At 51.8% G+C, this 25,845-nt stretch overlaps 8 protein-coding genes across 8 annotated transcripts; 4 read left to right on the top strand and 4 right to left on the bottom strand.

Moving 5' to 3' along the window:
* Positions 1-224: 224 nt before the first annotated feature.
* Positions 225-2,516, bottom strand: ICL1 (isocitrate lyase 1; the record flags this gene model as incomplete). The annotated part of the gene is made up of 8 exons (XM_076628300.1): positions 225-332; positions 407-484; positions 558-617; positions 689-1,437; positions 1,502-1,774; positions 1,871-1,986; positions 2,212-2,375; positions 2,442-2,516. The coding sequence occupies 8 exons, from the start codon at positions 2,514-2,516 to the stop codon at positions 225-227; spliced, it is 1,623 nt and encodes a 540-aa protein (XP_076491701.1).
* A 504-nt stretch (positions 2,517-3,020) lies between these two features.
* Positions 3,021-9,902, bottom strand: JCM6883_007468 (uncharacterized protein; the record flags this gene model as incomplete). Its single annotated transcript, XM_076628299.1, has 20 exons — positions 3,021-3,032; positions 3,101-3,110; positions 3,185-3,241; positions 3,304-3,319; positions 3,391-3,775; positions 3,837-3,860; positions 3,928-5,355; positions 5,414-5,610; positions 5,682-5,826; positions 5,888-5,944; positions 6,011-6,185; positions 6,248-6,313; positions 6,368-6,642; positions 6,703-6,964; positions 7,029-7,084; positions 7,154-7,600; positions 7,667-7,798; positions 7,858-7,962; positions 8,022-8,480; positions 8,544-9,902. 20 exons carry the CDS (start codon positions 9,900-9,902, stop codon positions 3,021-3,023), a joined length of 5,667 nt encoding a protein of 1,888 aa, XP_076491700.1.
* A 361-nt stretch (positions 9,903-10,263) lies between these two features.
* On the top strand, positions 10,264-12,161 carry IMP21 (Imp21p; the record flags this gene model as incomplete). Its single annotated transcript, XM_076628298.1, has 7 exons — positions 10,264-10,731; positions 10,870-11,148; positions 11,213-11,335; positions 11,393-11,429; positions 11,492-11,744; positions 11,815-11,872; positions 11,934-12,161. The coding sequence occupies 7 exons, from the start codon at positions 10,264-10,266 to the stop codon at positions 12,159-12,161; spliced, it is 1,446 nt and encodes a 481-aa protein (XP_076491699.1).
* Positions 12,162-12,598: 437 nt separating this feature from the next.
* Positions 12,599-14,648, bottom strand: RIM9 (Rim9p; the record flags this gene model as incomplete). The annotated part of the gene is made up of 6 exons (XM_076628297.1): positions 12,599-13,738; positions 13,803-14,096; positions 14,158-14,222; positions 14,290-14,449; positions 14,527-14,555; positions 14,624-14,648. 6 exons carry the CDS (start codon positions 14,646-14,648, stop codon positions 12,599-12,601), a joined length of 1,713 nt encoding a protein of 570 aa, XP_076491698.1.
* Positions 14,649-15,046: 398 nt separating this feature from the next.
* On the top strand, positions 15,047-16,911 carry JCM6883_007465 (uncharacterized protein; the record flags this gene model as incomplete). Its single annotated transcript, XM_076628296.1, has 5 exons — positions 15,047-15,148; positions 15,229-15,650; positions 15,734-16,073; positions 16,140-16,224; positions 16,283-16,911. 5 exons carry the CDS (start codon positions 15,047-15,049, stop codon positions 16,909-16,911), a joined length of 1,578 nt encoding a protein of 525 aa, XP_076491697.1.
* An 855-nt stretch (positions 16,912-17,766) lies between these two features.
* JCM6883_007464 (uncharacterized protein) lies at positions 17,767-18,437 on the top strand (the record flags this gene model as incomplete). The annotated part of the gene is made up of 3 exons (XM_076628295.1): positions 17,767-17,836; positions 17,915-17,941; positions 18,007-18,437. The coding sequence occupies 3 exons, from the start codon at positions 17,767-17,769 to the stop codon at positions 18,435-18,437; spliced, it is 528 nt and encodes a 175-aa protein (XP_076491696.1).
* A 421-nt stretch (positions 18,438-18,858) lies between these two features.
* Positions 18,859-20,418, bottom strand: JCM6883_007463 (uncharacterized protein; the record flags this gene model as incomplete). The annotated part of the gene is made up of 7 exons (XM_076628294.1): positions 18,859-19,331; positions 19,388-19,417; positions 19,486-19,592; positions 19,661-19,881; positions 19,949-20,001; positions 20,113-20,318; positions 20,384-20,418. The coding sequence occupies 7 exons, from the start codon at positions 20,416-20,418 to the stop codon at positions 18,859-18,861; spliced, it is 1,125 nt and encodes a 374-aa protein (XP_076491695.1).
* Positions 20,419-21,571: 1,153 nt separating this feature from the next.
* On the top strand, positions 21,572-24,287 carry JCM6883_007462 (uncharacterized protein; the record flags this gene model as incomplete). Its single annotated transcript, XM_076628293.1, has 11 exons — positions 21,572-21,731; positions 21,815-21,951; positions 22,009-22,197; positions 22,260-22,339; positions 22,420-22,499; positions 22,557-22,589; positions 22,661-22,875; positions 22,941-22,965; positions 23,063-23,224; positions 23,292-23,956; positions 24,021-24,287. 11 exons carry the CDS (start codon positions 21,572-21,574, stop codon positions 24,285-24,287), a joined length of 2,013 nt encoding a protein of 670 aa, XP_076491694.1.
* Positions 24,288-25,845: the final 1,558 nt, after the last annotated feature.

Raw genomic sequence — 25,845 nt, 5'->3', positions numbered from 1 at the left:
TTGCGAAAATCGAGCAACGCGCAGAACATACACTTCCCTTTGCGTTTCCCTCTGAGAAGACTGGGTGAAAAATGAACTTTGTTTCGCGAAGACACAGAATGACAAGGAGAGACTCGGAGAGAGGGACTAGAATTAGACTACAAGAGATGAAGCCGGAAGCGCGAAAGGAAGGGGACCAGTGTCCGAGAGAGTTCGAGTACAGAGCGGAGGGAGGGAGAGGAGTTTTAGTGCTTGAATTGAGACTCGGTAACACCAGCTCCCATCGCGGCTGTACTGCTAACTCCACCGGTGACGGTCTTGAGGAGGTTGTCGGCGTAATCGGCACCAGACCACTGCGAAGAGAGGGAGAGGAATCGGTAAGTCTCGAGGTGAATCCGAGGAGAGCGAGGAGAGAGAAGGAGCGTACTTTTTGGTGAGTAAGGACATCGCATCCAGTTTCTCGTTCTTTTTCTTGAACGAGACCAACGTAAGCCTTCATTCCTTCCTGCAGGCAGCGAAGAACGAATGTCAGTAACCTGTAACGAGAGACTTTCGCAATGAAGGAAATGACAACGTACAGTCGCGAAAGCCTTTGCGAAAGCGTTACTGATGTAGGCATTTGAGTGAAGACCAGCGAGCTAGAAAGAAGAGGAGAAGGGTCAGTCATCGGGGACAAGAGACTACGAAGGAAAGGAATAAAAAAGCTCACGGTGATGAATTGCCAAACGAATCCGAGTTTACCGAGTTCCCAGATGTAGTCCTTCATTTGAGTCTCGTCGAGTCCAGCGGCAGACCAGTTGAAACTGGGCGACAAGTTGTAAGCGAGCCATTTGTTAGGGTGAGCAGCTCGGACTCCGGCGGCGAACTCCTTGGCTTGAGCGAGGATAGGCGATTTCGTTTCCATCCAGAGGAGGTCGCAGTAAGGAGCGAAAGCGACGGCACGGTTGATCGCGCATTGAGTTCCTCCTTGGTAACGGTAGAAACCTTCACGAGTTCGAGGAGCGTTCCAATCCCAGTGAACCGAGACGTTGAGCATTTGCTTCGCGAGTCGGACGGCCTTTCCATGAGGAACGTGAGCGGTAGCCTTGTTGAATTCGTCGATCTTGGCTTGCGAAGCTCCAGCTTTCTTCGCGGCGGCGGCGACGCAGTCCGAGTAGAGCATGAGGTTCGCCGACTTCGTCCAGTCGTCCTCGACCTTTTGGAGGTCGTCACCGCTAACTCCGGATCGTTCAGCTTTGTTCATGACGGTGACGAGGTCGTCTTCGAGAGATTCGTTCGTTGCTCCGAGGATGAAGGGGTGATCACGTTCGTCGACGTTCGAAGAGAGGAGGGTAGCGGCTTCGGCATCGGTACGAGCAACGGCGAGGTTCTCGACTCCCATAATGTCGTATTGGAGACGGATAGCGATCAAACGGTTGATGTGTTCAGAAATGGGAACGAGAACTTTTCCGGCCATGTCTGTATTCAATTCTCTCGGTCAGGACGTCGTCACATTGAGGTACCACGGAGAGGGGTGACTCACGACCACACTTTTTCGTTCCAGGCATTTGATCCTCGATGTGGATTCCGGCTGCACCCTTTTCGACGAACATTTTCGTGAGCTTCATGACGGCCGTCAATCCTCCGTGTCCGGTATCGGCATCAGCGACGATCGGTCGGAGGTAGTCGACGTAGGGAGTCTTGGAGCGTTCTTCGGGAGAGAGGCGAGAGCGAAGTTCTCGTTGTTTTCGGTCGTGGAAGAGTTGAGCCATGAAGAGATGTTCAACCTTGTTCGGGACGGTGTTCGAAGGGTAATCTGTAGTCGATGGAAAGTATCGGGAGTCAGCTAGAGATGATCAAGAAGGACAGACGGAGAACGAGAGAGGAAGAGAGTTGAGAAAATTGAGCTCACCGGCAAGATCAGGTCCGGGTTCGTTGGTCGAACTCGCAGTACTCGAACATTGCCATCCAGAGACGTAGACGGTGTCGAGGTACTTTGCCATTTGAGTGACTTGAACGGGATCGAGACTGTCATCGTGGAGAAGCGAAAAAGAAAGAGGCGGGAGTCAAAAAAATGTCAGTGACCAAGTCCCGACGATGCACCGGCCGCACCCCTGCTATCCATTCGTCGCCAACTACACTCTCCCTGCACGCTCGTAGTCTTTTCCACTGCTTCGGAAGGAGAGGCTCGGTGCCCCGCCCCCGCCGTTCCGACTTCTCCCTTCTTCCTCGACGAAATCGAAAGAAACTCACGCTCCATAGGTGTGGGATACTTCCCCCTTGGCCGCCTTGCCCTTGAGGATGTTGTAAAGCTTCTTTCCTTGTTGAGCGGAAGGGTATTGGATCTCGATCGTTCCTCGCTTCGAAACGACTTGTTCAGCCGTGTAAGGTCGAATTAAGCCCTTGAAACGGTCAGACTGTATGGAGGGAGTACGGGTCAGTCACTGATGTCTATAGAACGTCGGGGAGGAGCGTGGACTGACCTTGAACCATTCCTCGACTTGCTTAACTTGCTGCTGAAAGAGTTCATCTTCCTGAGATTCGTACGATTTAACCATGATTGCGGGATATGAGTGAGTGGAGTGGAGAGCGAGAGGAGGCGATCCGGAGGGGAAAAATAGAAGTAGAAAGTGGAGAGAGCAGAGAGAAGAGAGAGAGAAACGAAATTGTTCTGAGTTAGCCGGGGCGAGTCGCTCTCGTTGAACCGGAATTTTCTCACTCTCTGTTGCAAGCCTTGTGTTCACTGTAATCGGTCTGTCGCCCCTAGATTCGGGCCTTAGCAAAATCGTTGCCGTCGTCGTCGCTGTGCGAAATTTCCTCGTTTTTTCCGGCTATTGAGGAGAGGCCGATTCCTTCCGAGTCGAAAGTCAAGACCGAATATCGCTCGCTTGAGTCACTCTCACTAGCTTGACTCTTTGGACCGAGCTCTCTCGGAACATCTCGGATTCTTCGTAGTAATGAGGTAATTAAGCAATGGGAAACTATAGACAAGCTGTACTGTACAATGTAGAACAAGAGGGAACGGGCTGTATAGAAGGAGCCGGAGTAGAAGTAAGGGTATATTAATCGTAAATCTGCGAAAGAAGAAGAGAGTCAGCTTCGTTCGAACACTAGCCGAGGCGGAAAAGTGAGAGAGACGTACAGCCATGGGGCTACAGAGACGAACGAGTGAGGGGACTCGGTCAGTAGAGTCGCAGGGAAGGAAGGGAAGAGAACGAAGACTCACGGAATACGGTCTTTCGAGAACAGGAAATTGCTGCCAGCGGATTCAGCTTCGAGGAAACTGTGACATGGTAAAGAACGGTCAGTTCGGCTAGTATCTGAGAGAAGAAGAGAATGACATACCGAGTAGGGAAGACAACTGCAGGATCGAAGCGAAAACGAGCGATCAGTCTTCAGCGTTCGTTCAGATGGAAGCGGAAAAGAACTCACCGAGTTGACCAGTCAATTCGTGCAGCAACTCTTCCATCTGATCCTTCTCTTCCTTCGGGAACGCCTCATCATGATCGTGAGCCTCTCCTCCTGCGAGTGTTCCACTTCGGTTCCTTCCGCTTTGTTTCCCTTCACCTTCTCCTCCGGCAAGAGTCGAACTCCTCGTTCGTTTCGTGAATCCAGACCCTCGTTCTTTCCCGTCATCGCCGTTACTCTTCTCGTCCGAGTTTTGTTTCTCGATCGTTTCGGTTTGATCAGGTTCGTCACCACCTTGCCCCATAACTCCTCCGGAAGAGCCTCCTCCTCCGGCGCCGTGTTGACAAGAGTGACCGTTCGTCTCGGTGTGAGGAGGTTCGTCGCCGGGAGGGACAACATCCTTGGGCGGCTGTTCGAAAAGCAGAGTTAGCATCAAGAAGAGAGAGCAAGCCGATACGATTTCATCTTACCTTGTTGTGTCGCTCAGCCCAAGCCTAGAGGATGAAACAAAACTTCTCAGCAATCGAGTAAGAAGAGGAGAGAAAGAGAGGGAACACTCACCTGGAATTCTCGATATTGTTTCCAAGTTTGAACGAGGTCATCGGGCATCGTTCGGAACACTTTCCGGAAGATTTGAGTGTTTCGAACTGCCGCTGCGAGCCAAACGTCTTTGTAGAAAGTGTCGACGAGAGGATCGGCGAAACCGTGAGGGTCGACTTTCGGTTTCGCGAGTGGAACGGTGTAAGCTCCTCTCTCCTTAAGGTTGCGACGAATCGCGGAGGTGACCTTGTTGCGAGTCCCGGCAGATTGATTCGATTCGGCTTGAGTGGTGCTTCCTCGACGTTGGTTCTCAGGTTTGTCGGCGTTCGCGATGTCGGAAGGAGCGCTTTCGTCGGAGGGTTTGCCAGGATGAGTGAAATCTCCATTGACTTTGCGATCTTTCGACGCAGGTCCGTTGTCGACATCGTCGCCTTCGTCGATCGAGGAGAGAGGAGCGCCGTTCTCGTCGGGGCTCGATTGACCGATTTGACGACTGTCGTTGATCTTACTCGATTGATCGACGGGGTCTCCCTTGAAACGTTCTGGATCGGCATCGGTGTAGGGAGATTTGTTATTCTTGTTGCCTTGAAGACGTTGAACAGTTTGCTTCGGATCCGCTCCGTCGATTCCGTTCGAGCGTGACGAGAGTTCTTCATCTTCCTCGAGCGCGGCGTCGTCCCTGCCTTCGTCGACTTGACGTTGCTGCCATCCGGCTCGAACCTGAACGCCTTCCTCCCGTTCTCGATCCGCTTGTTGACGACCTTGGGGTTCGTCTCCATCTTCGGCGCTTTGATTTCCGTTCGGTCGACCTTCAACCATCATCTTCTCCTCGAGAGTAGGGACGACCGAAGAAGCGAATCCTTCCGAGGCTTCCTCCCCTCGAACGATTCGGTCCGCTTTCGTTTCCTTCTTGAGCGATTCTTTGACGGGATCGTCATCGACTCGGTCACGGTGAAGCTCCTTGTCAATCCTGAGGTTGTCGGATCCCTTCTGAATTCCGAGCGAGATGGCTTCTTTGAGACCCGTAGCGACTCCTCCGGTGTATTCTTTCGTCGCCAATTTGACGTTTTCAGCGATCGTACGTTTCGTGAAAGCTTGAGGACCAGCTTCGTCTCCACGCTTCTGTTCGTTATCGGGATCCCATTCGTCGTCTTGAGTCTTCATCGTCTTCGCTTCACGAGCGAGGAGTTCTTCCCGTCCTTCGCTCGATTCGAGTTCGTCGACGTCGATTCCGAGATGTTCTCGCATCAATCGAACTCGCATCGTGTGAGCGAATCGTCCGACTTGATACGGTTTTCCTCCCATCGTCGAGTCGATCATGTCGGTATCTCGAATGATACAAGCGAGTTCAGAGTCTCGATCTCCTCGTTGAGAACGCTCATTGATGTTCGCCGATCCGATAATCGCGATTCGGTCGTCGACGACCATTCCTTTCGCGTGAATGTAAGTCTGAGACAAAGAAGGGTCAGCGAAGTTCATCAAGGGGCGTAAGGCAGAAAGAGCTCACCGATTCCGTCGTGAGAGCTCCAGAGGAGAGTTTACCCCAACCTCGAAGACCGAAGAACGTGATGTACTCGTCGGGATCGATACCTTCGGCACGAAGACGAGCGAAGATCGAGTGCTCGCCTCGACAGATTGTTCTGAATTGACACTCCATGATGAGTCGAACGGAGGATGCTTCGGAGTGGTCGATCGGGAACGGGTCTGCAACACGAGCGATTGGGAGATTTAGTGAGTCAATCGTTCGAAAGTATGGACGATCGAGAAAGACTCACATCCGGGAACGAGAGGAACGACGATGATTGCTCGCCAAGGAGTTCCTTCGGTATGAGCTCGAACGATTCGGGATACGAGAGCGTCTCCAATCTTGTTCTCGATGACGGTACCTTCTACTTCGGTAGACGAGATGAAGAATTGATTCTAACGGTTCGGGGAAAGTGTCAGAACATTCGAAGCGGAATCAGCGGCAGAGGAAACTGACCTCGATGTAAACAAAGTGGTCACTCAATTGAATCGCTTTGATGTAGGCGTTTTGAATCTGCAAGGAAGACCAAGGGCCCGAGTGAGTAGTGTGCCTCGAAGGAGGAGAACAAGGAGAACGCACCGAATGTTCGACGTGAGTGATTCCCATAGACCAAGGACCGACGGAGCGACAGATCTGAACCTCGCAAGTACCCGTGATACGAAGATCTTGCAACTGTTGAGGAGTGAAATCTGGAGCGGGAATCAAGAAGGGCATCTTGACCGTGTGATTCTTCGTTCGAAGGAGGTAGTTCCAGCTGAAAGTCTCGAACGAGAATGATGAGCCGAGAACACGGACAAGGAAAAGACTCAGAATTACCGTTGAATGAAGTGACGGCAAAGATCTCGAGCGGGTTGTCCTATGATTTGAAGACCGATATCGTGCCTACGGGTTTTCGTTCGTCAGCAAGAATTCGCGGCAAAGGATAGTGAGACGCACCAAGGTTGACGAGGAACTTTTCCTCGATCGTACATGTCCTCCTCGGGTTTGTTGAGCGTGTGGAAATCGACTACACGTTGATTGCAGTAATCTTTTCCGGGCCAGATCTGAGCTTTCGAAGCTTGTTCGGGATCGAGATTCGTCGGTTCTTGTGCGAAGACGATATTAGGTCCGTCATCGACCATGACGTGACCAGGAGTATCCCATCGACCGAAACAGAGATCGAGTCCTCCCATGAAACCGATCGTTTCATCAATCACGCACATTTTCTCGTGCTGTTGTCAGAGAGAATTGGTCAGCATCATCGAACAAGAGAAGAATGACAGTCAGCTCACATGAGACCAGAGGAGAGTTCCAGTCGAAGTGTGCGAAGGCGAACGTTGAACGTGGATGTTCGGGTGAAGTCCCCTAAGTCGAGTCTTGGTCCAGTTCGAATCAACGGGAGTGAAATCGTTCGAGACCTCCTTGTAGACGATGACGAAAACTTGAACTCCTTCCCTAGCCTTGCGCTGGAGGAGTCGATCGAGACGCCATTTCTCGTTCTCGTGAGGCGGACGACGGAGGTACAATTCGGGAGAAAGCCACCAATCGTGAATGCTGAGCGCGGGACAGGGTCTCAGCTTTGTCACGAGAATGAGAAAGTGACGAAAGCGAAACTCACTAGATCTTGTGCTTCGCGAGTGCGATAGCTCGGGACAGAGACCAGAAGTAGTCACGCTGAGAAAGAGGTTCGACGAGGTCAGGTTCTCTACGTGAAAGCGTCCAGGAAGGAGGGAGAGAGCTTACACCATCGATCAACCACTGAGCGGCGACGTTCAACCGGATCGGAGCGAACGAATCAAACCTATTCCTTCCCGCCCAAATCGTTTTCGCCAACATCTTCTCGATACTCGCAATGAACTGATCCTGTTGTCGTTCCGTCTTCGCGACCAATCTCAACTTCCTTTCACTCGAACGAAGATAGAACGTGTGATTCGAAGTGTCCTTGAGGTCTTCTGCGTCTCCTTTACCGCCAGCCGTCGAAGAAGGGTCGTTCGGATCTCCTGCTCCGTGATGACCTTGAGGTTTCTTTACGTCCGAAAGGAGTCCATCGGTACGAGCGCTCGGATCGAGGCCGAGAGATTCCGAGGAAGAATTGTCGCCGCCGAACATCTTGAGCCCCTTGCGATACATTCGAGTAGGGCGTTCAATTTCGAAAGTCGAATCGACCATCATGACTTCGTAGATCTCGGTCTACAAGGAAGAGAACAAGACGTCAGTTTCCGTGTCTCGGAGAGGCTTCAGAGCGGGCGAACTTACCGAAGCGGGATCGTCCACGGCAACGATATAACTATCTCGAACGATGAACCACTTCGGGTCGTGACGTTTCTTCCAGTTCAAAGGGTGGAATCCGGATTGCTTCTTCCTCGAAGCTCCTCCCGAGGTAATACGCTGTACAATCAGACTCGTCATTCGTGAGCGATCAACTGAGGCAAAGAAGTTTTACGTACGAGGTAGCCTTGTTTACCCTGTTCTCCTCCTCTCGTCGCGAGCTGAATCGACATCGCAGAGATTTCCAAGAATTTGCACAAACGGTTCGCACTCGGTCCGAACATCTACATTGTGAGAGCGTGAGCAAGATTCGACGACGGGAAAGCGAGAGATCTCGACTCACAGTAGCTCGAATCAACTTGAGGAGATAAGTTTCGAGAGCTTCTCTCTGACCTCGAGCGAACTCTGCTTTGCCCACTTCTTTCGCTTTCCTTTCCTGACTCTTCTCCCCTTCTCCCTTTTCACCTTTTCCTTCTCCTCTCAGCCAGTTCAAGTACGGGAGACTCGTCTTCGGGAACGCCGGGAACTTGTCGACTCCGAGTCGAAGATTCGCAACTCGATAATGAGCGTGGAGGTTAACGAAATCCTTCAATTCGCGATAGATGACCCATTTAACGGCTCCGTCTCCGTATTCGAGCTCGATACGGAAAATTGCGTGTCGGTCGTGGAAAGGGTAGACGGAATCGGTAATGCGAAGCTTGAGGTAATTCATGAGAATCGGAATTCGGTGGTCTCCTCGTTCGTCTCGATCCATGACGGCCATTTTCACGAGAACGAGAGGAAGAACACCCGTAGTAAGTTCCTGTGTGTTCACGATCGATCAGTCTCGTCCAACACTGGTGAAACGAAAAGAAAGAGAACACACGGAAATGAGTTCGTGACCGGTCAAACTAGCTCCCTGTCTCGCTTTCTGTTTCTTCTTCTCATCTCCTCCTCCCAACCTCTTCCTGACGACTTCCCAAGCACTACCTCTCCTCGCAGCTGCATTCGAAGGTCTCTTGGGTCCGGGTCCAGGTCGATCTGCACCTTCGTCGTCGCTCTGATCTCTCGGAGTCGAAGTTCCTGAAGCGTCTCCTCCTCCTCCTGATCCAGCGGTCGCCGTTCTTAGTTTGTTCCACCCATTCTTTTTGCCTCCTGCAGACGAACCGGTCGGTCTTCGCGAAGCGCTCCTTGATTGAGCACCTAGTCCGTTCGCGTCGAATTGATCTCGCTCCTCATCTTCCTCGTCTTGCCAATCTCCATCCGTATGAGCTCGAGTACGTAACGAACGAGCTTTTCCATCCCCAGTACCAGTTTGAGCTCCCGCACCTCCCATCGAAACTCCTCCCGCTTGTCTTTCCCCTGCTCCCGCCGACGAAGACCTCGTCAAAGCTGAACCTCCTTTCCTCATTTCTCTTTCCCTTTCCGATCCTTGCGACGACGAAGTAGGATGTAACAAGTTCCTCATGATTTTCGCCCCTGGTCCCGTATGTTTCGAGCTGGGAGAACCAACGGGTCCTTCTCCATATTGCATCTTCTTTTGTCCTCGATCGAAATCTTCCGCCGTGAAAGCACCTCGTAGTTCACGTTTCGATGATCCTTCCTCTCCGAAATCTCCCGGCGCTGTTTCGTCTCCCGAATCTGCTGAAGACGTCGTTGGGTAACTTCCTCCTTTCTTACTACTCGATTCCGGTTTCTTCTTCATGCTTGGTGTCGTAGGAGAAGTGGGTTGATTCGCAAGCTGCTGATGTTGATCCGAATGATGAGTTGAAGCAGGAGATTCCGAGCGAACGTTCTTCATTCCCGTCGAGGAGAGTCCTCTTCCGTTCGGTGAGTCGGCTCCTCCTGCTCCTGCTCCTGCTCCTCCGTTCATCGATGGTGACTGCTCGAATCCACCTTGAGCTCTGAAATCTCCGAACCAGTCATAAGAGGCTTGAGTACGATGTTTAGGTCTCGGGTGATCAAGGCCGAGAGGAGAGTTTGGTTCGTTGAGCGAAGTCGAATCTGACCGAACTGGGGAAAGGGGAGCCGTTTGAAATGGCGGACTGAGTTGAGGAGGTCTACCGTTCGAATCTAGAGAGGAAGAACGAGTCGCAGAGGAGGAGGGAGGAGGTTGTTGATGGTGCTGCGAAGAAGTTTCCACGGGACCCGAGGGAGTCGAAGGAGGTGAGAAGTGTTCCCCTTTGGCTTCGGCGGCTTTCTTCTGTGCGAGCGTCTGCTTGACGATGTCGCCTAGGTCGGGCATCGAGGAGAGACTCGGTTGGAAGAAGTTTTGGTTGAAGGACGTCAGAAGTTTAGGGAAAACAAAAGGGTGTATCGAAAAGGGTCGGAGGGAGGGTGGTCGGGATGAACTTCTGAGTGTCTAATCGAGTACTGGATGGTTGAAAGGACCGAAACGAGTGGGAGAGTGAAGGAAACCAAGAGATCCGTGAAAGACGACCGAGTGTTTGATTCTTGTCCGATCTTCCACGGTCAACTTGTGACCCGTCTATCACTCGACACTCAAACTACTACAGTACAAACCAGCGTCACTCAGCCGTCCCCCTCCCTATCGTCCCAGTCTCGATCAACTTGTCTCCCCACTCCGCTCTCTCCCTCCTCTCTCGATGAACTTCCTCTCGATCCGTCGCAATACGTCAAAGACGAGTCTACCAGCTACTTCAGAAGACGATGAAGATTCCGCTCCTTCGACCTCACCCCGTCAAGGTCGTTCAAAGTTTAGATCTTCGTCATTCCGCACTCTCTCGCCTTGGCGTCGATCTTCGAAATCGCGTACTCGGAACAAGGACAACGCCGGATCAGCTCGTTCGAGGGATAGCTCGGTAGAAGGGCTCAGAGGAGGGGAATCGGATGCAGAGAGTGAAGTAGGAGGGATTATGAAAGATGGTGCGAGAGTGAGAACTCCGATGCCGGCTGTGACGCCGAGCAACGCTTTCGTAGAGAGTGGAGACTCGGAGGATGATAATGGAAGTGATGCGGGAAGTTTGGGAGGCAGGAGTGAGGACGATGTGAGCGAATTCGACGACGAGGAATTCGATTATGAATTCGATGAAGAGCTCGAACGTAACACCGAGGTAAGTCATGTCTCCTTCCGAAGTAAAGATTCGGGTAAGACGGGTCCAAGAGGGACGGCAGAGCTAGAGGAGGAAGGAGCGGGACTTTGCGGTTTTCATTTTCCAGAACTTTATTGACTCGCTCTCGTTTTGCGACAGGCGAACGCTTCCGCCGATACTCCCTTCGACTTCCTCACCCGAGAAGGTCCAACCATGGTCTACCCTGGCGAAGGGCCCAATCTCCTACCTCCCACCGATCCAATGACTCCGACTCTCTCCTCGTCAATCTCTTCCCTCCCACCTCGATCAAATCCTCGTACTGGAATGCCGCCTCGACGAAAATCGACAAAATCAAGTATTCAGAAACTCGAATTGAAGACGGGTCGACCCATGTTTGAGAAGAATCGTTGTACCGTCATTTTGACGCATGGAGATCCTGTAAGTCTCCCTCGCTCGACAAATCCTTCGATCGTGGTAGGTTTACGCAAATATATGCTGTTAGGACAAGGCGCTGGAAGAAAGCGAAAGGAGCAAGCGAACTTATTTGGTTGCGAGCGATCTGTCGGAAGAGAGTTTGTTCGCGATTCAATGGGCGATCGGAACCGTCTTGCGAGAAGGGGACGATGTAGGTACATCTTTCACACTTCCAGACAGTGCCGACGCTGACTCGCTCGTCCGATAGTGCATCATCGTTTCCGTCATGGAAACCGACACGAAATGTTTGTCTTTCTCTTACCACCCTCTGTCTCTCATCAACGCTGACCAACTTCACTTTTCACAGTTGACGCTGACGACCCGAATCCATCTTCCTCGGCGAAAGCCGCCAAACTCACAAATCAACGCGAACGACAATCCGCCGTCCTCCGAATCTCCCGCCAAGCTACGACACTCCTCGAACGAACTCGACTGAACGTTCGAGTCATCTGTCAAGCAATTCATGCGAAGGTACCGAGACATATGCTTGTTGATATGATCGATTTCCATGAACCGACCCTTGTCGTCGTTGGAAGTCGAGGTTTAACGAAATTGAAAGGGTGAGCGGAGTCATCTGCTGAATCTCGTTTGTAGGAATTCGGCTGATATATGTTATTCGCGACGACGTAGTATGCTTCTCGGATCTGTCTCGAACTACCTTATTCAGAAATCGTCTTCACCTGTGATGGTGAGTCTCTCCCTTTCCGCTTCTCATTCAAGCTTTCAGCTCACTCCCGTCGTCGCTACAGGTTACTCGTCGACCCCTCCGACTCTCACGCACCGTCCACCGACGAACGATCCAATCCCTCGACCGAACCGCTCGAGTCGCCTCCCTCGCCGACGCTGCAATCGAGAAAGAATCCCATGCTCAAGCAGTCGACAAACCCGAAGAGAACGCCGAAGGTAGTGATGCTGAGAACACTCCGGTCAAGGAACAGACGAGGAATACTGGGGGAGATGGAGATGAATCAGATTAGAAAGGATTATGATTTCGACAGCTTGTATCCCGTTTTCTTTCTACCTTATTGTTCGACTTCTTTCAAGCTTAGGCTACGATGCACCACTTTTCTTGTATTGATAATTTATCACTTCTCTCTCTGGCCTTCTGACCGAATTGACGCACGGCGAAACAAGAGCTCGGACGATGCTAACATCTCTCGCTGTTCAAGAAAGAGCTTCGCCCAAATCCAGTGTGAGTATGTGACAAAGAGTGATGACTATACATGAAAGTTCGTACAGAAAGAGATCGATCTCAACAAACGATCAATCCCAAAGTGTCTATTGAGAAGAAAAAGTAGTTCCACACAGAGAAATGGCACGTAAACGTTATCGGGGGTGAGTCAAAACAGAATGATATAAACAGATACATTTGACATGAAAAGCACAGACGGTTCAAAGAGGCTTCAGGATGGGATCAGTAACGATTTTGATATCCGTACTGATCTGTCGATTGTCCTCCTCCTCCGTGATAGTTAATTGATCCTCCTCCACCTCCTTGTTGCTGCTGTTGATAAGGATCTTCGTAGCTGTAGTACGTAGGAGCATGAGTCGAAGGAACTCGATCGATTCCTCCTCCTCCTCCGGTCGATTGCGGGTTCAATCCATGACCGTGAGCCTCACTCGGAGCATAAGATGAAGCGTCGGGTTGATGAGTCGAAGGAGAAGGGTTCTGGACGTAGAAGGATTGTTGCTGAGGTGGTTGGAGATGGGGAGGAGGAGACGAAGAAGAAAAGAATCGTTGAGGTTTTTCGTTTCTAAAGTTGCTGGATCCAATTCCGGCGACGGCTCCTCCTCCAGGCGTGAGAGCTGCGGGGGTCGAGGTGGTAGGAGGTGGATAGGCTGGGTAACCACCTTGATACGTAGGCGAAACGGACTGAGGTTCTCGAGGACCGTTGAACTGAGTTTGAGGAACGGGCATCGAAGGGTAAGACATATTCTGATGGTCGTACGAAGAGGAAGACTGGTAGTGACCCAAGTTGCTTAGCGGACCGGGAGAAGTAGAAGATTGTCGAGTATCGTGCATCCCTTGGAACGCTTCAGTCGTCGGTTCGTATCCTCGTTGAGCTCTGGCGTCGGCAGCGAGTCGAGACCCCGTCCCAGTTCCTCTTCCAGCGTTGTTCGGAGTACCGGTAGGAGCAGGAGGTGGAAGGGAAGGATAGGCGGAAGTAACAGGTTCGGGAGCGAACGAAACTGGCATTCCTCCGTGGGGTGCATCGTTTCTCCTTCCGTATCCTTGTCCAACTCCAGTGACTATACTCGGCGCTCCTTGATGGTACGGCTCAGAAGGGTAGGTTCGAGGTTGATAACCGTCATCGTCGAAAGCGACAGCTTGCATCGAATTGAGCGGGATGTCTTCCTTGTCGCGTTCGTGTTCCGTAAACGCCGGTAAGACTCCTTCGTGACGACTCTGTTGAGCGGCGTAGGACTTGTCTCGTTCGTGAGCGGCGAGTGCGTCTCCTCGTAGTTTCGAGCCGTACTCGACGTCGGGGAGCGGTCGATTCTTCTCTGAAGCTTCGCGACCTGCTCGCTGTTTTCGAATGACGCACGCTCCGCACTGTGGATTTAAAACTCTACTCAGCTCATGAGAATGTCAAGAGATGAGTAAACTTCAAACTCACGCCGAAGAAGCAACCTGATAAACCGAAGAGAATCATCGCTGCGAGAGTCATCCACACTGCCGGTCCAAGCGAAGCGCTACCTCCTACACTCGAACTCTCGATCCTCTGTTTCGCGATGACGAAGACTGCGATGTCGAAGACGAAGGCGAGGAGGGAGAAGGTTGCGGCGAAAGAAGCGAAACAAGTCGTCAAGGCCGTTCCTGCGAATCCACGCATGTGAGCAAGGAGTCCGAAGATGACACTGACGACTCCGAATGCGGCCGCGATAGGGTGAAGGACCATGAGGTAGGTGATCTGGCAGTGCGACGAGAGATGAGCACATCGAGTTCGAGTCTCGAAAGTGATTGAAACTCACCCATTTGAGGACAGAGTTTGAGATTCCCGAGATTCTTCCGTCAATATCAAGTAGCTCGGCCACGTCTGACATAGACCCAAATGAGTTTGCTTCGTTCCCACGAGAGAGTGGGTAAGAAGAGAGGAAACTCACTCAACGAGTAACCCAATTTCGGACTCGTACAAGTTCCTCCCACGCAGTACCCCCATGCTCCTAATCTGACAGTCCCTAAATAGTTGCCAGAAGAGAGGTTCGCCTCGAGGAAGTAGATTGACTTGAGTAACGGAGTTGAGACTGAAACGAGAATCAACAACTGTTCAAAGAGCACTCGAGAGTCAGTCTAGCTTCTCGCAAGTACTCCTGATATAGTGAGAATAGAGGTAGACGAACGACTGTTGCAGCGAGAACCACGATCGTCCCTGTGAAAGGTGGGAGATGAAGAACGTCAGTCTATGCGGTGCAAGCGAAACCAGTCGAACGGACTTACCTGGTGTTGCTGGTCGTATACCCATCTTGTGAGCTGTCCGGGTGATGCGAAGGGCGAGAGGAGCAATGCCTGTGAGCGGGAGGGGGAAGAAAGTGAATTCGAAACCGGCTGGGAGAGGCGAAGCGCTTTCTGAGACACTAATTTTCGTCGCGCAGCTTCGTTTTTCTTGCGGTGCTGCCGTAGTCGCGAGTACTGTAGCTGTCAGAGACCTCGTAGGAGCTTGCGAAAAATTGTGTCGGCTCTGTGGAGCAAGCTGAAAATTACGACTTTTCGCTTCGAATTCTTGGGTCAGCATGGCACTTTTACCCGTGGCCAATACGTATAAGTTGCTCCTGATCGTTCTGTAGAACATCTATCGAAGAGACAGAGGAACGATGACGACGTCGCGATCTTCCTTCTCTCTTCTTCCACTTTCACCCGACAATGACCCGATACTTCTGCCACGAATGTCAACACGAAGGGAACGATTTCCTCGTGACTCCCTCACCTCAGTGCCCTCGTTGTCAAGGAAGTTTCGTTGAAGAGGCGAGTGTTTTCCCACATCATCTCTCCTCGGCATCCTCCATGTTTCCTGAGCTAACACCTGCTGAACTTCGAACGAGTAGCTACCAGAAGATGATTCAATACCCTCAGCAGACGATCCACGAGACTTCGATCCCGATGATGGAGGAATTCCTTTAGCCGCACTGTTTCAAGGCCTAGGAGGAGGAGGAGCTGCTGCGAATCAAGCAGGAGGAGGAGGAAGAGGAGCCACTGGTGCATCATTTACGTTCGCGATTGGACCTGGAGGGAATATCATTCGAGGAGGAGTAGGAGGAGGAGGAGGGAACAATGCTGAACAGCAACCAGATTTCGGGAGAACGCTCTTCAGGGCATTTGGATTGGCTCCTCCTTTGGCAGGGGGAGCTCAGCCGGGAATGAGGGCGAGGAGACAGAGTGAAGGGGCGGCTATTGTGGAGGATCCGGATGATGAGGAGTTACCGAGAGGAGAGGATGGGAATCCAGCTCCGATTCAGAATCTCGCAGAGTGAGTCCACTCCCATCTCGTTTGTATGCTGCTTGTTGTGCCTTACTGAATCGCTGACGCTGCTTCTCGGATTGACGTTATAGATTCTTGGGAGAAGCTTTCCGAGCTGAACCTCATCCAGCCGACGACCCTTCAAACAACCCATTCGCAGAAGGTGGTGTCGACCCTCAAGAACGCAGAGCTCGAAGTGAACCCGGTACAGGTACGAACGATCGAGAACGAGAAGCAGAACGAGCAGGAGGAGGAGGAGCTCAACCTGGAGGACGAGGAAACCCTCTCAACTACCTTTTCGCCCTCATGAACTCGTTCGGGATCAATGGACAAGTGTTGACGAATGGGTTTGGGTTACCGGGGAACGCGGGAGATTACGTTTGGGGTGGTGAAGCGAATTTTCAGAATTTACTCAATGATTTGATGGAACAGGTACGAGAATCATCTTACCATTTCGTACTCTTGAAGGAATGTTCGGATTGATCTCGTTCGATTTAGGCTGCTGGACGCGCTGGACCAGTACCGGCGACTGAAGAGAGAATTGAGAAATTACCGAAAGTTGAAGTCACGGAAGAGTTACTCGGTTAGTCTACCTTTTATTTTCCTCGCAACAAGCTCGCTCACTTTTTCTGCATGGTCAGGTCACGACACGGTCAAAGACTGCACGATCTGTCAAGAAGATTTCGTCGTTTCGGAAACTCTCGCCTCTCTCCCCTGTCGACACTTGTTCCATCCAGATTGTATCGTTCCTTGGCTCAAGACTTCGGGAACTTGTCCCGTTTGTCGATACGCGTTGATCCCCCAGCCGGGTCAGGAAGGGTACGTCGAACCTCCAAGGAACGCTCAATCTCAACAAGGACAAGAAACTCGAGATACCGCTACGAGTGATGGAGGGGGAGGAGGGGGAGGAGCTATTTCGACGCAAGGATCGACGGAAGCGGGATCTTCGAACGCCCAAGAGAGACCAAGAATGGGAACGAGAGTTCCTTCGACGGCGAGGATTCCTGCAGTCGATAACGGATCTAGGTTACCAGGTAGTTGGGTGTTCGGAACTGGATCAGGTGCGGGCGCAGGGTACGGTGGAGAGGATCGGATGGAGGTCGACGAAGAGGATGTTTGGACCGATGCAGAGAACGACGAGGTAGAAGGGGCGGGAGGGGAAGATAAATCGCCGGAAAGGATGGCGGCTGAAGCAGCAGAAAGGAGGATCGAGAGGGAACGTAGAGGGGAACGCGAGTCGAGTCAACCAGTGATTGAGGAGCTCGACTGAGGGAGTTTCAAGTCTTTCGCAAAATTTTCGTTTTCTATTTCTCCGATTCATCCGTTCCTATCGCATGGTTTTTACTAAGACTCCTACCGTTTCTACCTGTTCTTTGTAACTCCTTCGCTTGCTTCTTCTTGATTCCCAAACATCTCCGGCCTCTGAGCTTGAAAGATCGTGCGAGAGATTTCGCTTCTTTGCCTCTAATGCTCGAAGGGGAGGGAGGCTCTTCTCAGCTCGCCCATACCGACAGAGCCGAGAACATCAAAGCAATGTCGAAGTCTTGACGCGAGAACCGTGAAGCGAAGACTTACCAGACTACCTCGCGACTCAGAAACCGGCCCTTCGTTTTTCGTCTCTTCACTCGCTAATCTTGGAGACGGTTCCGACGCTAAGCACGCGGACGTGACCACCTGCAGAGACGCCTCAGCCTAACTTCCTCGCCGCTTCAGCGCATCGTCGACTCTTTCAAATCCTCACTGAACAATCTCGATCGACTCCTCGCTGAAAGCTCTAGCGCTTAGGAAGACTATACAGACGGTATCAGTGTCATCTCAGACTACTCCACAGCCTTGTAAGCACACATCCTGACCCTTTTGAGATGCTCTCCATCCTTCATCTCTGATCAAGTTTCTCGCTCTAGCATCCACTCGAGACCGTTGGAGAGCTTTCGCTAGAGCATCAGACACTCTCTGTCTTGTCCAGTAGAGCGCAAGATCCCGAGAAAAGTGAGTTCCCTCGATGATTTCGTTCTAGCTCTCTTCGGACTTGCTCTGGACTCGAGCTGACGGTACCGTGTTCTTTCATTAGCGCATCTCACCTCTCTCGACTGGACATCAACTCTGACAAGCGCTCAAGCCCATCATGACCGACGCCGAAATCTCCGCCCCTACCGAACTCTCCGGCAAGAAGAAGAGGAAACGCAACAGGAAGAGTGAGTTACCAAAGTCTCCTTTTCTTTGCCTGGCTCCTTGCAAGCCGCTGACGACTGTGGTCACTCTTGTTTCCCCAGTGACCGAGGGACGGAAGAAAGCGAACAGTAAGGTCTCAGGTCTCGTTGATCATTTCTCACTTGTGATTGACGATTTCGACTCGATCCAACAGAGGAGTACAGGTCGGAGAAACGGCAAGCGTTGGCGCAAGCGCGGAATGGGGCTGTGATGAACGAGCTACGGAGCGAGAATCAATTGCTTAAAGATCGAATCGACCAAGCGGAGGATCTCGCAGCACGGTACGAAGCCGCGACCGCATCTTCAAAACCGGTTCGACCTCTTCAGACGGAATCTGTTCCTCTTCATCAACCTCAGAGTTCCGACAAAATCAATTCGCATGACGTCGCCTCAATGTCGAGCGACAAAGAACAGCCCTTTTCCAACGCCATTATCGATCCGCACCGCTCGCCATCGGTATTCGAAAGCGATATCGTGTTTGATGAGGAAGAGGCAATAGAAGGACTCGAGATGTTGAAACGGTTTCAGTCGAGATGGGAAGAATTGGATCGCGAATGGGACGAAGTTGTGTCGCTAAGACCGTAGGCTTACATATAATGGCTAGATCTTCTTACTTGTTGTCATTACCATGTTGTTTGAGTCTCTTTGAGAGTCTTCTTGTGCGATCTAAGGGCCTCTTTTCTCGGACAATGGTAAGGATTGCGAAAGAAAGCAAGCGTCTTGGGCAGAACAAACAACGCTGACCAGTAGCACACCCGCCGCTTCTGCTCTACGCTTCTCTCAGAACTACAAAAGCGGCTTCACTAGACGAAGAGAGAGATTGCAGAGGGGAAACACGGAAAGGTTGCGAAAGAAGGTATAAAAGCTGAAGGTATGAGTCCGGTCCAAACGAACAACGGTAATGTACAAGTTCCCTAGAGTCACCGAATAGACCTTGATTCAGTACTGCTTGGCTGTGAAACAGAGAAAGAGTGAATCAGACTGACCAAGCGAATCAAACGAGAAATCAATCCGAATCACTGAGTTCGATCACTTCTGCTTTCTGCTTCCCCTTTCCCTTTCCTTTTGCTCCCGAGGTCGAGGTCGACAGGGACTCTTCACCGGTTTCTCGCTTGACTTTCTTCGCGTCCCGCTGATCGTCAGAGGGTTCCGCTTTGATTTTTCGTCCCGAAGACGGCGATCCTGCACTACCGCTCGCTCCCAGTTCACCTTTCAATCCATGAATCTCGCGTCGAAGAATTGTGATTCGCTGTTCACGTTGGAGCATTGCGAGCTCAGCCTCGAGTCGAGCGAGTCGTTCCTGTTCGGCGCTTTGAGCTTGAGAGCTTTGCGACGGTTGAACGGACGAGCTCGAGCGGCGATTCGGGTTCGAGGTTGTAGCAGCTGGCGAGTTGGAAGCTTGAGCCTGGACAGGGGCGGGCGAGACGGAGACAGAAGGAGAGGCAGAAGGAGAAGGTTCTGGCGAGGGAGCCGGCGAAGCTAAGGAGACAGGAAGGGTCAACTCCGTGGAGCTCGTGCAGACAAGAATGACTCACGAGGGATGTGACCTTCCAGTTGGAGGAGTTCTGTACCGGAGTGAGACGTCAGTTTCACTGTTTCCTCGTGTCGGAGCGTTTTCGTCGAATTGACTTACGACGTGAACGGTAGCGGAATGCAATGGAGAAGAAAGGCGAGTCTCTGGAATCGATATAATCACAGGCCCACTTCGTATAGCGTTGCATCGGAACTGCTGCTGCGAAACTGTTCACGTTGGGACCCGAAGTCAATGTGCGAAGTGGCGGTCTTATAAGGAGAAATGTACGACGGACCTTGCTTGGTGAGACAGCTGGGCCTTCTTTGCCTTCTCGTGAATCAAGCTAGCCTCTCGAGGTTTGTAAACTGATTTTTTCGTCGACTGTCGCAGGTTCGTAGCTCGGCGACAGTCTAGTTGTAACGTTCCGAGATTTTTGATGACTTGCTCGTCGTTACAGGCGAGGTCCTCGGAGTCGGTGGTGGCGAGTTTGCTGAACAGGAACGGTCGCTCAAAGTTCTGAGATATGAAAGAAAAGTCAGCGTTTCACAGATATTTCTTCTGATGATCCTTGAATGGAGCTCACATCGGAGACTTTGCGGCCCGAAATCGTGTTCAAACGGGACTTGCTGAAGTTAGCTGTACGAAACGCCGGGTCCTGAGACTCGGTCAATATCTTTCGGATGCTATTCAACAGACAAATCAGAGAGTCTAACGATTCCTCGCTCAATGAGAGACCTTACCTTATACCGTCGAGCCGCAATCGCACACTATATGCGTAGTCGGGTCTGCTTCGCCATGATCGAATGTCGAGATAGCAAACTTTGAATTGCTGATTTTCTTTCGCTTCGATGTACCCAATCGCCTTGTTCCCCACTACTTCAGCGCCATATACCTTGAGAGGTTCACCGTTGACTTCGACCCAAGCGATCAGCTCGGGAACGAGAGGGGAGACTCTGGCGTTCATTCATCGAAGAGTCAGAGCGCGAACAGCAAGAGGAGGGAGGTCCGGTGCGCTCACAGATAGTGACCCTCTTCTACACGGACTTTGTCCATCGAGCGATAGAGCGGGGTCGAGTAGGCGCCGAGGTGAAGAGAGGAAGGGAGAGAGACGCGGAGAGTACCTTCTCCTCTTCCTCTCATGTCCAGCTGATGCCGACCCCGATTGCCGCACCTGAACTACTCAATACCTAGAGAAGGCTATCCACCTTCAGTCTCGCCGGTCGAAGGTCCTCTGCGGTCAGTTCTCCCCTCTTCCTCAACCTTGATCTACAACTCGCGCTTATCGCTCCTCCGTCGACTCGACAGGCATACTGCGACCTGAACACCCGAGCAGATATGATTGGGCATGCTTGGACGCGCTCGCGCTCGCAGGCAACTCGTCAGTGACCCTCAATCGTCCCTCGCACGATTCTCCGAGCTGACCTTTTGCCTGCTCCAGGCATCTCTCCCTTCCACTGAGATCTCAAAGTGCGTTCGGCCACCAACATGGACGAATCTGAAGCCGTTCGAATCGGACCTCGTCGTCGAGATTCCGACAACTTGCAATCAGAAACGCAAAAGAGGATTGACGATGCGCCGCAAGTACGAGGGCAATTGGTCTTGACACAGTTCCGATAGCAGTCAGAAAACAGCTCACACGAGGGAAAGGTGCCAGGTCCGTCTGGAGGCTACGGACTGTCGAGGGGCAGTCGAGTCAGCTCAGCGAGACAACTTGTGAGCGCGAGCGAAAGATTCCTGATGAAGACCACGTCAGCGTTTCGTTCTGGTTTGTAGTACAAGTAAGCAATTTGACTCTTTGTCCTCTCCGCGTAAGAGCGGGAGCTGACCTACTCGTATTTGCTGCAAGTCTAGATATTCGGACGACATGCAATTGATCGGTTTTGCTCGTGTCGCCGCTATTCAACTCGGACGAGAGACGTTACACGAGTCGAGTAAAGTGATGAAGGAGTACACCTCTGATCGAGCAGGGGAGCTAGTCGCGAGACTTGACTTTTGACCTCTTTCTATCTCTGCTACACTGTTTTGTCTCAAATCCGCGTATCAGATCTTCACTCGAATGTACGAAACTCTCGTGTATTAGCAGAGTGACCCGCTCTCGTGCGAAATAGATTGACGTCGACGACAAGTCGCGACGAAAGTTCCCTTTTCTCTCTTCTCCTCTCTCCCCCACTTTGTGTCATCTCGCACGAACCCCTTCCCTCCACGTATGCAGTCGTCACGCAAGAAGAAGATCAACTACGCCGAGGTAGCTAGCGACGTGGATTGGGATGAGGAGGAAAGGGAACTCGACAAGATCAAAGCATCGGAACAGCTCAACAGCAAGGAGAACAAGTCGAAGAAAGTGGGAGACACGTTTGGTACTACTTGTGAGTCCTTTTGAACGCATCCGAAGTGTTCCGAGGGCTTTTTGGCTGACTATGGCGCTCTCGCATTCAATTCGACTCGCAAGCTCGAGGAAAGTCGAAGAAGAGACGTCGAACTACTGCTCGCGAGTTGGATCGAGAATCGACTGCAGCTGAAGAACTAGATGAACCTACCTATGACTCGAAGCTCTTGCTCGATCTCCCATTCGATCTCTTGGTTGAGGTGAGTCGAAACCAGATCTTCGCATTTGAACCATCATTTTTTGACCCCTCCCTCTAGGTCTGCTCTCACGTGGAAGGAGAGGATCTATTGTCGCTAGCGAAAGTCAACACTGTTCTCCGAAACATCCTCCTCTCCCGCGGTGCTCGCTCGATTTGGTCGTCTCTTCGTCGAAAACTCGGTTTCCCTCTCCCAGACGGTCTCTCGGAACTCGATTTCGCTCTCCTCGAGTATTCAGAAGCTTGTCAAGTGAGTCACAATGTCCTCGCTGTCCAGAGATGACGTCCGTGACTGAAGAACCCTCTCTGAAGACTTGCGAAAAGGACGTTCGCGATCAAATCTGTAACACCTTCTTGCGCACTCGTCAGTGTCAACAGTGCTTGAAAGCGTAGTAGGTACCTGATTCACCGATGGTCAGATCGGGCACTCTTTGAGTGAGGTCAACTGACTTTGGAACAACTTTGCGAAAAGCACGATTTCGTCGAAAGGACTCTTCAAAGCTTGGCCTAGTCTCCATCGTTCAGCAGTTCAATGCGTTCGCTACCATGATCGTCAGTCACCTGATTATCCTGCCTCGAGACTTCACAAGCTGACGTGGATTGATGCAGTGGGATCGAACTGGCGTGGAAAACAACTTCCTCGTTCGTACCTTGTTCCGCTCGCTTCTCTTCCTCAACTCCCTACTCGCCATTAGACCTGCATGATCTTGTAGATAAGTATCTCATCTCGGATCTCGAAACTGTCGACCAGGTTCTCAAGGAGCTCGAAGACGACGACGAAAACGCCATCTCTCGACTTCAGAGTGTCCGCGTCAAGGGATCTTCGACTCGTCCTCGCCGCTCGAGTGCGAATGAAGAAGCCATCGAAGCGAATCAGGTCGAGAACTTCGTCAGGGAAAAACAAGAATGGGTCAAAAACGAACAAAACGTGAGCACATTCTCTCGATCTCCTTCCCTCGGATCCTAACTGACCTTGATCTCGAGCGTCTGCAGACCTCGGAGCAAATCGTAGTGAACCGTAATCGATTGACACAAGAGGCACGGAAAGCGGAAAGGGACCGCAGCGAGGCTCGTCGAAAGGCGATAGAAGCGCAAGTTGCTTGTTTCTTCCTAAGGCTTCATCGACAGCCGACTGATTCCGGCTTTCCTGGCCCTTAGGATCGTCGAATCTCTCAAGTCAGATCATCAATGGGCGGATGACGAGGCGGAATACCTCAAGAGGTGGGGAGTGTTTGACAGGACCGCGCCAAAAGGAACTGTCGAAGAAGACCCTGCAGGTATTTGTGATCTCTCACCTTGCCTCGAATGCCAGCCCTGTACGTTAACCCAGGAATGCGTCGACAGCTTGGACGGAATGTCGCTCGCTCATCCGAAAAATCCTCGACGACAGAATCGCGGAAAAGCTCAAAGGAGATGCACTCAACGCTCGTCGATCTCTCCTCCGACCTTACTACGACGAGCTCGAGTTGGAGAAACATCAATGGGATCTTTTCCCGACCTACTACGCCTTCATGGAGCTCAATCTCATCAAACCTCTCTGGGAACCTGAAGACGCTGTGATCAACGACGAGATCTGGACCGGCCTTCGTCCTGAGGTCCTTGAGGAAATCACTGCGCTCGAAGAATCGACCCGAGTTGATGCGATTCGCTCAATCCTTGCCGCAAATCAGGGGATCTCGTTGTCGTCGCTCACGAATGATCCAGCCGATTATCCGAAGTCGACCTATACTGAAGAGTTCTTTTCGCGAGTCACCTCACTCTTTCTCACGTTTTACGACCGCACGAGACCTCTGGCGTCTTACTCTCAAATCCTTCAAGGCCGTCCGGGCGATCTCTCCTATCGAATCAACAGTCGTTCGATCCTCATCATCCGTTCTCTCTTCAAGGCTATCGGCAAGGATCCGGATCGATGCTCGGTGGCGGCTCTCAATAGCCTCGCAGCGGGATTCGTCTGGACTAACGATCCGAGGAAGTCGCGACGCGGACAACATCGAAACTGGCGAGGCGTTGTGAGTCTTCTCTGGTTGCGGTACACTCATTCCCGAGACTGACGGCGTACCCGCACGTTTCCAGTTCATAGACGCGATCCGCAAAGGTCCCTCTGCGAAGAAAATCGCTCAAGGTGCACGTTTCGAATTCAAGTACCGTAATCCGTACGACCCGGAGCCTTCCGACGACGACGACGACGACAGTCAGGACAAGGACGAGGGAGACGATAGATCTGACGACTCTGAGGGAGACGAGCAAGAGATGAACGATGATAATGGAGGAGGATCGCAAACGGGAAGTCACGTCGAGGAGGACGAGTCTGAGCAGGACGACGATTCGGACGAGGAATAAGGAGGAGGACGAGGACGAGGAGGAAGAGAAAGGTCATCGCTTGAACACCAACATCCGAAGGAAAGGAAAGGAAAGAAAGGTCATCGCTTGAATCTAAAGCAAACGATTTGTAGTTTGCTGTCATCCCCTGTTTTACTGGAACGTGCTATTTCGTCAGACAGACTTGATTCTAGAACTGGTAGCGTGACACAGCTCTCGCAGAACTCTCGCCGTTCCATAACACGAGCGAGCCGTCTACCGCGAAATCCAAAAGTTGGCTCTCTCCTCCTTTCTCTCACTTCAGCACCGATCTGCGACTTCCGACCGAAGACGGTAACAGCAATTCACCTAAACTGAGCGACTCGGCTTCGAAGCGACCCCAAGTCGAACTCGATTCCTCCTCTTTCTTCATCAAACAAACTCGACCTCTCCCTCTCAGCAGCTTCAATACACCCTCGTTAGGGTGTCGACGATTCTGCGGAGCTGCAGAACTATTACTAGTCAGTCAGGGAGTGTCTACGGCGTTAATCAGAGTACGTGCCCCTCCTTTCACTGCATCAATTCTGATCGAGTACTCCCCAATCCAACATGCATTGCGAGGGAGAGCTGACGGGTGAATGATTGCTGTCTTGCCAGACTCGAGACATCGTACCACCCGTCGATCTTTACCGGACCGATCGCTATGGCTTCCCTCTCTTCTCTTCCTCCCGAACTCGTTCGCCAGATCATCGAATCTGCCGTTCCTCACACTTTCCAGTCGACGACCTACAGAACACGACAAAGAACCCTCTGCGCCCTCTCGCTCGTATCTCGTCGATTCCGCGCAATCGCACACCCTCTCCTCCTCGAAATCGTCTATATTGAGTCGGACGGTCAGCTCAAGCTCTTCCTCGAGACGAGGATTGACACTCAGGAGATCAAGGAGCTTATAGTCAAGAAGGATACAGCCTTGGAGAGAATCGAGCAACTTTTGTCGAGATGGAAAGGGATACAAAATCTTGTGATCGAAAGATGGCTTGAGGGAAAACCGGTCGACCTAGCCGTCCTTGTCCAACATACGCGTAAGTCTGACAGGTCTGTCGACTTGAGCTCTGGAGGAGGTGCTGAACCGGTCGTTCCCGTTACAGAGCTTGTCAGTTTAAGGCTTTCCGGATTCGGTTTTCGTCTCACCAATCGCAGGCCGCTCACTGCCCTTAAATCTCTCACCTTCGATCTACCGGACACTAAACACCTCTGTCTCACTTTACTGGATCCTGAGCTACTGCCATCACTTCGAGTTCTTGGACTCGATAACATGGACGAAGACGGAGACCTGCAACAACTAGAAGAAACCGGCCTCTCGCGACTCCTCCCACAGCTTGATGCTATTTTCATCCTTTCAGATCTTTACCGTCTCGGCAACGATGACCTCTTCTCCGGTTACTCTTCTCGTATCCTGGTCGATGTCTACCTTGGGACTTTAGACCCGCCCACGTTGATTTGATCTCTGACATCCGCTCGACACGTCCGTATCAAGGCACCTAAAACCCACACGCTCGAGACATCGGCCCGTATCCTCGCTGTGCTCGCCGCCTTTCGA

This window comes from Sporobolomyces salmoneus (genome assembly GCF_050403485.1).
Source record: "Sporobolomyces salmoneus JCM6883 DNA, S_salmoneus_JCM6883_v1_ctg1, whole genome shotgun sequence".
Taxonomy (NCBI): Eukaryota; Fungi; Basidiomycota; class Microbotryomycetes; order Sporidiobolales; family Sporidiobolaceae; genus Sporobolomyces; species Sporobolomyces salmoneus.
The sequence above is the reverse complement of the archived record's forward strand: the minus strand, read 5'-3'. Positions and strand labels throughout refer to the sequence as shown.